Source organism: Aplysia californica, unplaced genomic scaffold, assembly GCF_000002075.1.
Source record: "Aplysia californica isolate F4 #8 unplaced genomic scaffold, AplCal3.0 scaffold00665, whole genome shotgun sequence".
In the NCBI taxonomy this organism is placed as follows: domain Eukaryota; kingdom Metazoa; phylum Mollusca; class Gastropoda; order Aplysiida; family Aplysiidae; genus Aplysia; species Aplysia californica.
Window position 1 is genome coordinate 346,570 of NW_004797935.1, and position 11,456 is coordinate 358,025.

At 39.4% G+C, this 11,456-nt stretch overlaps 1 protein-coding gene across 1 annotated transcript in view; it reads left to right on the forward strand.

The window, feature by feature from the left end:
* LOC101855596 (elongation factor 2) overlaps positions 1–9,073 on the forward strand; it is a gene marked incomplete in the record, with an annotated part of 14,787 nt that extends 5,714 nt beyond the window's left edge. Inside the window, 9 exon segments of the mRNA XM_013087976.2 lie at positions 353–554; positions 1,300–1,438; positions 2,089–2,208; positions 3,206–3,310; positions 3,803–3,946; positions 4,926–5,126; positions 5,535–5,717; positions 6,847–6,979; positions 8,349–9,073. Coding sequence (XP_012943430.1) covers positions 353–554; positions 1,300–1,438; positions 2,089–2,208; positions 3,206–3,310; positions 3,803–3,946; positions 4,926–5,126; positions 5,535–5,717; positions 6,847–6,979; positions 8,349–8,542 — 1,421 coding nt within the window.
* Positions 9,074–11,456: the final 2,383 nt, after the last annotated feature.

The following is an 11,456-nucleotide window of genomic DNA, read 5'->3' on the forward strand; positions in this document are numbered from 1 at the left end:
CCCCCCCCTTTGATTCTAGTGTATCCCAGAGTTCCAAGCCTGTTATGAAAGAAAAAGTGAGTCTATCCTTTTTTTTTAAGTCAAACTCACTCGAGACAAAACCGTTGCTTTGAAATTCAGGCTAAAATGAAAGGACAGCTTGAAACTCTTGTTGATTTGAAACAGTTGATAGAAAAACAGTGAGCAAAACACACCATGGATTTTCGATGATCGTTGAAATTTGGACTCAACCCCTGATTCAAGGATCATCAAAATTGAAATTGAAAGACTTATCCTCCTGCAACCCCCACCCCCTTCCCTATATAAACAACATGTGGATGGACCAGTAAAAGGAAATGTTTTATGTCACCAGCAATGAAGGAGTGTGACCCCAATGGACCTCTCATGATGTACGTAGCAAAGATGATCCCGGCCGCGGAGAAGGGTCGGTTCTACGCCGTTGGCCGTGTGTTCTCTGGCACCGTTTCTCCGGGACAAAAAGTGAGGATTATGGGCCCTGATTATGTTCCAAATGCAGTGAAAAAGCGAGACCTGTATGTCAAGAATGTACCCAGGTAATAATAATAATAATAATAATAATAATAGTAACAAATAGCATTTATGCTGCACATTTCCATTTTCTATTTTAAAAATGCTCTATGTGCATTACATTCATGAAACAGGTACTTCAGTGAACTGTTTTGTCTAAAGTAAGACTAAAAGTAGTTGTTTTTTTGTGTGTTTTTTGTTTTTTTCATTAATAATGATTTATTATTTGGTATTTTTCCTCATATCTTGACAATTAATTTTGAGTCAGATATGCTCATTTTGTGTATATTTTGTTAGAGGTGCTGATTCATGGTGGTTGTGGAAGGGAAAAGAGCCATGAAAGATTCATATTTTGTCGTGGCAATGATTTCAGGATTACAATTTTTTTGTTGTGAGTGTGTCCAGTATAGAGAAGTATTCTGTTTGTTGCTCAGCTCTTGCACCCTACCCCTATCACAAACACACACTGAAGGCTATTTAAAAGAAAGGAAAGAGGTGTATGAAATCTTGATAATATTAAAAAGCATTTTTCAAAACTGTGAGCTAAATTCTGTCCATTCTTCTATGAATATGAATCGATAACAACATTATGAATATGAACCTGTGGAGCCAGGTACATTGCAGATTATTCTAAAAAGTATCTGTGCAATGTGAGGGGAAGAATAGATGTTTGATAATACAATTTTTCTAATGTTTTCATTTCCATATAAAAGTTTGAGGTCATATTGTGTACCTACTAGTTGTCATTGGCATGCTGATTTTCCCCCACAGAACGGTTCTCATGATGGGTGGCCAGGTACAGTCTGTTGATAACGCCCCATGTGGCAACATCATTGGGCTGGTTGGTGTGGACAGGTACCTGCAGAAGACGGGAACCATCACGACTTTTGAGGAAGCACACAACCTGAAGGTGAGCTCAACTTTGCAATTGTCTCGGTCATAACACACTTGCTGTAGTTATTTTGTTATTGTTGTTGTTGCTGTTTTGTTTTGAGAAAACTTTAAAAAGAACCGTGTGCTGTGTAAGTCAGCCTTTTGACTTGAGCAATAGTGATCATATCTCAATAATTGGATTTTTAGTATACTAAACGAAACTCAGCCATGTTGAGGTTATGAAACAAGTATATAACAAGCATTTCTACTGGACTAGTGACTAGAAGCCTGAAAAAGCCTGAGGCAGTTATGACACTGAGGAAATTTAGCAAATGAATCAGAATCTATACCCTTAAACTTAATAAATTGTACCCTCTCAGCACTATAGTGCAGAACGTGATGGAAGTTTTTTTTTTTGTAATCAAGGGCTTTACATAAATGGGAGTAATAGCTATTGCAAACCTGATTTTTTTTTTTTTTTCTAAATGTATGTGTTTTACACCCCTTCAACTCAATGTAGATCATATAGGATTAGGAGGCACGCTTCGACCCTGCTTGCCACTAAACCATTGTTGTAAAGTGTAATGAGCATGCTGTAGAGCGAGGAAATACGCTATATAAATGCAATTATTATTAGTATCATTAAACCGCAGAGGCCACATTTACAGTTTTTGCTTCTGCCACCAGGTGATGCGGTTCTCGGTGAGTCCCGTGATGCGTGTGGCAGTGGACGTCGTCCATCCCCAGGACTTGCCCAAGCTGGTAGAGGGTCTGAGGCGACTCAACAAGGCCGAACCCCTCGTACAGGTCGGTACTCACACCAGACACGTGTCTGACTCACTGTAAAGGTGTGGATGGTCGATATCAAACCGGATAGACCATAGATACCATAAAAAATAATACAGGACACAGAACAACCAACACACCATGTTCATTAGCCGCCACACGCCCAGTGCAGTTTCCTTTATTGAAGAGCTCTCCTCAAGCATGAACAGTAGAATAGTTTCCCTTGTAGGGCACACAACATGGTTGCACCAAAATATTATGGTCCAAAATATAATACTGTTACACTCACTGACTGTCAGGGGCTGTAATCCCAATGTAACCCCGACTGCCTGCATGTCGACAATGGTGTTTTTAACAATTTTATTGTCTGATAACTATTCAAAGTAGACACTTATAATTTTCACTATCTATTATTTTTATATTGTGTTTTAAACACAAATGAAAACAGGTTTTCAGTAGATGTCGTACCTTTGTTTGCATGATTATTTGAAACACAAAAATTTTGGTCTTTGTTGTTTAGGATTTATTTTTCTTTTTTCTGTTCCGTCCAAAATATATATTATGTTGTATCAGTTCATAAACTTCCTTCCTTTCTTTGGGTCACATTTTGATTCGTTATGATTATTTCACTTTTTTGTGGGTGGTCGGAGGGCACCACTTGTCGTATTAATTCTTTTCTTTCCCTTTGTTGTTTCTGGGTATCTGTCTTGCTTTTTCCCTGCACTCTATGACAGTAATTGTGTCGATGTGCCTTTCTTTACTCAAAGTGTATTTCACCTAGAGGGTGGTTGGCGAGTGCTCTTGTGTGGTTTGCTTCTTCTTTCCCATCGAACATCTATTATCTTTATCTCCCCACCTTATTTTTTGTGTTTGTTACTCTCTTGTAACCCCTCTAACCTTTGGCAGTTCTATGACCGTATTGTGTTGCAAGTGCTGTAAAACTAAAACTTCATTAAAATTTCACCTTTTTGATGAAAATATATGTTTTTCCTCTCTGTACGTGTGTGTTTGTGTTTAGTGCACCAGCGAGGAGGGTCAGCACATTGTGGCGGGGGCCGGAGAGCTGCACCTGGACATTTGCCTGAAGGACCTGGAGGAGGAGTACGCCGGTGTGCCCATCAAGGTATGGACGCTGGGACTACTTTGCAGTAACCCTTCTCGCGATTTTTTACTTTTTGTAAAGTCTTGCTGGATGAATTTGCAAAGCCAACTGTGTGATGTTTTGCTTGAGTTTTGCTAATGCTATACATATTTTTGGTAATACAGTATAACACGGGGATACCAGACAAAAATATTCCAAATCTTGATTCAGTCATTCAGAAGTAACATTAGCGAAAAAATGGCCTCCAAAGTTTGTTGACCTCCATAGCTTAAGAGTCCTTGAAAACTGTAAATTTACATTTTTTGTGACTTTATCTACAATTTTTTATAAAATCCACCCTAAAATATGTTTTTAATAGGTGATAAAAGATGCTGATCTGAAAAAAGAAAATTGGGAAGAAAGTACCCAACGTCCAGGAAAATGCCTGTTTCTTTGATTTGGTCATTTTGACGAACGCCTAGCCTGATTTCACCTGGCTGCCTCACATATCACCGGTGTTCTATTTGTCGACAGAGGTCGGAGCCCGTGGTGAAGTTTTGTGAGACGGTGATTCAGGAGTCTGACCGCGTCTGTCTGGCCAAGTCAAGCAACAAGCTGAACAGAGTGTTCATGACAGCCGAGCCGCTGCCAGACGGACTCAGCGAAGAGATTGAAAATGTGAGTACTTCTTAGTTTAGTTTAGTGGGTCAGTACTTTTTATTTTAGTTCAGTAACTTGACCGCCCAGTGATGGCGCACTGGCTCACTGGCGATGCTTATCGCGACCCCAGTGCTTTCTTGTCGTATCTTCATTTTTTTTACACACTGAAAACAGCTCATAACAATGAATGAGCTTAAGAAGATGTCACATTTTCATAAGAAAGAGTGAGTGTGTGTGTGTGTGAGGGATGTGGGTTGCTACAGATTACCAATCTCCCACCCCATTTGAAAATCCAGTTAGCAGCAACCTCCGCCTAACAGCAACAAAGGCTTACTTCTCCAGAGGGTTGCTGTAACTTTAAGGCAGACAGGACACCACTGTAGGTTTACTTATTGGGGCTATGACAATGTATATGCTACACCTAACGACATGCTCACATTCTGGGGTCCTAAAGGAGTATATTATACAATGGATTTACTCTCTCTCTCTCTCTATCTCTCTCGGTCCTCTCTCTCTCTCTTTCTGTCTTTGTCTGTCTGTCTGTCTGTCTGTCTCTCTCTGTGTCTCTCTCTCTTTCTTCTTTCTGTCTGTCTCTCTTTCTATCTTTTTATCTCTCTCTCACTCTCTCTCTATATATGTAGGCCTATATATATATATATATATATATATATATATATATATATATATATATATATATATTATAGTCGCTTTTAAGGACAAGAGGGCTAACCCAGATTTCAGGGGTTACCAGAAATCTTGACCAACGCCAAAAGTGGGTATTGCCCTACCTATGGGAGAGTTTGGTTTCGTTGGTGTATATATTTGCTTGGTTATAGAGAAAATTTCTCTTTGTCTTTTAAAGAAGCTGAACAAGGGGCAAAAACGTTACCTTCAACTTTCTCAAAACAGCATTTCTCGGAATAGCCCCCTTGTGCTTAAAAGCGACCATATATATATCTTTATATATTTGTGATTGGATTGTCTCTATTAACAACAGGGTGAGCTGAGCCTTGACATGAAGGAGCGATCCTCCCACCTGGTGGATGTCTACGACTTTGACCCCAAAGAGTCGCGGAAGATTTGGTGTTTTGGCCCCAACAACAGCGGCCCCAATATGCTGGTCGACGCGACCCAGGGAGTGGACACCACGGTCATCAGGGACGCCATGTGCGCGGGGTTCCAGTGGGCCACCGAGGAGGTGAGACTTACTTAAGGGGCGGTTCAAATATAATCTTAAACCTTTTTGAAGGGACTATTTGCCCCCTTCCCCCCCTTCTTAATCTTTTCTTACATTTAAGGCTCTTACCCCCCCTTTTCCCTAATCCCGTAATATTACATTGTTCGCTTATGATGATAATAATATGACATTTATATCACATAAATCCACGTTACAACAATCATTGTTCAATGCGCTTTACATAATAATATTCATGAAAGCATGCATACTCACATAATAATATACAGTTGTATATTCACAAAAAAAATAACAAGAGTAAATCATTCAAACAAAATATTGCATACACTCTTTCTTGCTAATATAAGAACATTGGAGTTTTTTTGGTGACAAAAACATTGCCATGACATTGTCTATTTCTTGTCATTCCAGGGTGTTCTGTGTGGGGAAACGATGCGAGGGGTCAAGTTCCGCCTGAGAGATGCGATGATCCACCCAGACCCAGCCCACCGCGGGGGTGGTCAGATCATCCCCACATCTCGGCGGGCGCTTCTGGCCTCCGTGATGACTGCATCCCCAGCCTTACTGGAGCCGGTTTACTTGGCGGAGACACAGGTACTTTGTTGTTGCTGATGAGTTTGTTGTTGTTGTTGGCGATGAGTTTGTTGTTGTTCTTTTGTTGTTGTAGCTGTTGAAGTATCATGGCCCTTATTCAACATTGCAGTGTGTGAAAATAAGAGACTTTCAGGAGAAGCAAAAAACTTTTTCTTTTACTCGAGATGGTCCTTGGAAAAGGCACTATACAATTACTTTTTTCCCTTAACCCAAATCAGAATGAGTACCGGGCTGTAGACAGCAAAAGATCTTGTCAGTTTACAAGTGTTTGAGTGTGAGCGTTTAAACAACTGCTAGCACTGTATACTTCTCGGGAAGTCAGTAATGTTTTGGAGTGTTGTAAGTTCTTGGGTCTGCCGGGGGTAATAAAAAAGCTCATAAAGCATGTTGTACAGAGTGGATATACTGTATGCGCTATATCAATACAATTATTATCATCATTATTATTGCTATCGCCAATCATGTAGGCCTACTTATGCCTTTTGGAGGCTCAAGTGGCCAAGTGAGTAGAGAGGTCAGACTTGGACTTAGTCAATTTAATGTCAAGCAGTTATGGTGACACTGGGTGTTATTGTGTGGTCACTGAGGTGTGTCCTTGAGCAAGAAAAAAGAACAAACAAACAAATCAGGGCGCTGCTTGGTGGGGATCAGCAATGGCATATTTGTAAGAATTGTCTGCGCGGGTGTAATATTGTGTATTTAGTATTATTTGTATGCACGTATATATATATTTGGATGTTTAATTATAGTATTTATGTATACACTATGTATGTTTACCATATAACCCCAGTCCCACACGGGGAACAATAGAACAATAGAATGTAATTTAACCCTATCCATACGCCCTAGAGTTATTTTGTACCCCAGGGTTGTATTCTTCACATTTTAAAATACTTTTAGTTTTAGTACGAAGATCTCTTTGAAACTTTCAGTATTTCTCAAAAAATCATTTTGACAGACTGTTATGCAAAGTGTACGGATCAGATTAACAAGTAAATTTCCTCGTTGGAAAGTGGTGGCACAGAGTTCCCCATGTCGTATGGTTACAATAGTAAAACACGACGTACGGATAGGGTTAATTTAGTTTAATTTAGTTATAATTTTACTTGCAATTCCCCCCCTCCTCCAGTGTCCGGTGTCAGTGATGGGCAATGTGATGAGCGTGTTGTCTCGACGACGCGGCGTCATGGTGGAGCAGATACACCACGCTGGGGCTCCTCTCTGCACCATCAAGGCTCACCTACCTGTGCACGAGGCTTTCGGTAAGATCATCATCATCATCCGGTGCCTTGCCGACTGTCATGGGCGATCATGGACCTCCACATCACTCTGTCTTGTGTTGTGGCAATGGTGTCTGTTGTTCTTGCTTCTCCTAGCCAGGTTGCCATCTTGTCCAGTATCTTTTCCCTCTGTCTGCCTCTGCCTCTCTGTCCATCAAACTTGCCTGTTGTTACAATATTCTCCAATGCTTCTTTCCGCATTTTGTGTCAGAAGAAATTTGCCTGTCGCTTTTTTATATTCGTTATAAGCTGTGTCTTCTGCAATTTGCTTCGGTAAGATCGCACGCCGACCTTTCTTGGGTGAAGAGTTGTAGTTGTAGATAGCATTGTGTCTGCTCAGCTGCTTGGAAGTGGAACTCTTTCTTCAGTTCACTCATGATAATTTACAGTTTTAGTAAGAGTTTTACAGCACTTTCAATACAAATGAGGTCATTAAAAAAAGAAATGTACCGGTAGGTATTTTTATGTTCCCCGTAAGACTAAATGCATTTGACAGTGACAGCTCTTTCAAGGTGAACAGCCGCAATTCAACTTTTTCACTTAATGACTAAATGCTTTTTGTTTTTTACTATGTTGTAGGGTTTTTGGAAGAGCATAACTGGGTTAAAGTTTCAGAAACACTTAATCTGTTGGGTTTTTTTTTTATTTTGATTTTTTTCTTTGTCATAAAACTTTTGGAAGAGCAGAAAGGGGTTATGTTAAGTTTCAGAAACATTCCACAATCATGAAAAAAAAAATTTTTTTTCTTCTTTGTAGGACTTTCACGGACGACTGTTTAGTTAATTTTTTTAGGGCTTTTTTCGTTCTAGGATTTTCTGAGAGCTTATTTCTTCACTGTAATATTTTCAGATGGACTCAATGTTTTTTTGTTTTTTTTCTTCAATGTAGGATTTTCACAGATGACTTCATTTTTTTTTTCTTCACTGTAAAAATTTTCAGATGATTCAATGTTTTGTTTTTTTTCCTCGCTGTAGGATTTTCAGACTACATAATATTTTTGTTTTTTCTTCAAAGTAAAATTTTCAAATAGACTCCCATGTTTTGTTTTTTCTTCGATGTAGGATTTTCACTGACGAACTCAATGTTTTGCTGGGTCTTTTCTTCGATGTAGGCTATAATTTTCACAGATTCAATGTTTGTATTTTTTCTTTAACTTCAATGTAGGATTTTCTGACGGACTCAATGTCGTTTTATTTTTCTCGATGTAGGATTTTCAGACAACTTAACTTTCTGTTTTGTCTTCGATGTAGGATTTTCACAGACAAACTCAGTGTTTTGTAGGTTTTTTCTTCGATGTAGAATTTTCACTGATGGACTCAATGTCAATGTTTGGTTTTTTTGCTTGCTATAGGATTTTCGGAGGAGCTCAAGTCCCAGACGAGTGGCCAGGCTTTCCCTCAGTGCATCTTTGACCACTGGCAGGTGATGCCCGGCGACCCACTGACCCCTGGCACCAAGGCGGGGGATGTGGTGGCCGCAGTCCGGCAGCGTAAGGGACTGGTCGTCTCGCTGCCACGCCTGGACAGTCTGCTGGACACGCTGTGAACAACACAGGACACGCTGTGAACAACGCAGAACACGCTGTGAACAACACACACCACAGCAGATTTTTTTTTGTCTTTACAAAACAATTTTTTCTTTTTGTTTAGTGTTTTATTGTATCTTTTGTTTTGTTATATTGATTTGACTTTGTATTTGTGAATGAAGGAAAGAGGTAACTTACAGAATCTTGTTTTGTTTTTTTCAATATATTCCTTTCTAAAAATTTAGATATTGGGGGTTTTTTTGTGTCTGTTTTTGTTTTTTATTTAAGAATTTTGTTTTTGTAGTTATGAGTGTTAGAAAGAAACAGCTGGGTACATTTTGTGATGATTTTGATCTATTTTCTATAGTAATAAATTAAAAATAATGACTGTGATGCCTGGTATATTGGGAAATGTAATTTATATCAAACTTGTCTGTGATTTTTATTTTAGCAGGAAGATGTTCAACTGGATCTAGCATACCCATTTTTGTATGACTATCTAGCACATCAAAAAGAAAGATTCAAAATAAAGAATAGATAATAGAAATATATCTTTCACTTTTCTTTAATCATTCCTCAATTATTGTTCTAATTTTTATTTTTTGTTTTGACTTGCTTTGAGAATTTGACACACAAAAGTTGACAATATCGTGTAACGCTTTTTCAGTCTCTTCTCTCCTCTCCATTTTTCCACTCATAGACTCATCATACCTGATGAATTTCAAAACTTTTTAACATCCCCTTTGACACTACAATTTAGATCATTGAGGAGGCGGGCTTTGGATCAGGCCTGTCAGGGCCAACCTCGACTGAGAGGGACACAATATCCTAGCAGAAAGACCAAGTTACTCGATAAAAATTTGTCCTCTCTCAGGAAATGCGCTCGGGTCTCCTGCCTGCGACAGAGAGGCACCTAACCTCTACACTTTAGACGCCCATTTAATGGGCCATTATAAGAGTTTCAAGATAATGTGAGATTCTATCCAAGCCAGTTGGAGGAACAAACAGCAGCAGGAGTCAGTCTACAGGCTTTGAGCTTCGAGGCAGCACCAAAATGAGAGGAAATCTTCCAAGAATGAGCAAAATTAGCAAAATGTTTGCTCCACTCAGGGTATTTTTTTACATGTAGGGTTCTTTTTTAACACCCCCATCAACATAATTTCATCATATAGGAGGCGGGCTTCTGACCCTGCCTGTCAGGGCTAACCCAGGCTAAGAGGCATACAACATCCCAGCAGAAAGACTGAGATATTCGATAAATATTTCCTCCCCAGTCAGGAATTTAGTTTTAGTAGAGATTTTACGGCGCTCGCAACTGCATAAGGTCATATGAGCGCCAGAAGATTAGAGGTGTTACAAGAGAGTAACAAACATAAAAAAGAAGAAGGGGGAGATAAGGACGATAGATGTTTGATAGAAAAGAAGGAGCAAACCACACCAGAGCACCCGCCAACCACCCACTCAGACTTCGGTCGTCTGTGTGTGACAATAAAGTGCCTTATCGCTACACCACAGACGCCGGTCAATCCAGGTTTGAACTTCAACTTCAGCCTCTGAAACCATCACAGTTTTACCCCAGGTGACTGATTCTACTAAACTCGAGTTTGAGTAAACAGAAGTGCATCAAAAGAATAAGTCATATGCCAACACAGACAGAATTAATAGATGGAAAGTTTTCGTTTTAGTAAGCATATTAAGGCACTTGCAACACATTAGGTCATTTAAGTGCAGAACATTAGAGGTGTTACAAATGAGTAACAAACGCAAGAAAGAAGTAAGAGAGACAAGGACGATAGATGTTTGATTGGTAAGCAAAAGCAAAACACACTAGAGCACCCGCCAACCACCCACCAATTCGTCGTGAACCAGGAACATCCCCACATCCAAACTACAACAAAGACAACAGCAGAACACTTGTTCAAGGTGTTGATGCAAATATATTTTTGTAGCTTTCAGTCACAAAAAGTGGCATTACAAAATACAACTCTGTAAAGAAACAAGCCAAACTGCCACAAACAACAGCGTCTCTACAGTCACACAGTTCAGTGGTCACAAAGCAAACATATCTCGTGATCAGCCTCACTTCAAAAAACAACAACACACACAACTTCTGCTCTGTGATGAGGTGCGAAAAAACACCATGTGAACCAACGATAGAGGCTCCATAAAGAGGAAGGGGGAAAAAAACAACGTCGCAACAAATGTGAGGCATGCTGACAAAATGAAGTTACTTCTCATTATTCATCAATTTTCATCCCCTGAAAATCGACAGAGGGGACAAATTTGTAAGAATTTTAATTAACTGACGACATTTTCATCCACTTTAACATGTTTTTTTTAATCATTTCGTACTATACTTAAGAAATTGTACAAACCCAACGTACTGTCAATTTGATGCATCTATGAGCTAAAATCAAAGAAATACTGGTAACTCATTTTGTCAGCATGCCTCACAAATGAAAGGCTTAAAGACGTCGTAAAAGTAGTAGAACCCTAGAGGAAAGACATTTAGATCTACAAGTGTGGCAAGGAGGTGCTGAGATGAGCTGCTCTCTCGTCCGTCCGATCAGAACCACCGCTAGTCCGGTCAGGTGAGGACTGAACTCTCCCAACAAAATCCTGTGCTTTCACGTTAATTAAGTGAGCAGAGCACCATGTACAAGGACCTGAATTATGCAAAACATGCACCAAGGACTTGGGAGTAAAAAGGAAATCTGGAAACATCCAGGAGAAGAGCCACCTCTGCACTTTCATTTCATCAATTGTAACGAGACATTTCAAATACCAAATGAATATATACAAGCAAATTTTGTCAAACATACTTTAAATGAAAGTTCATAGCAAGACTTACCATACCAGCAATTTTACGTATTATATCATGTTACCTTAAACTATGTTCAACTAATAAATGCATTCTTCTTGTCTCCAAAAGTA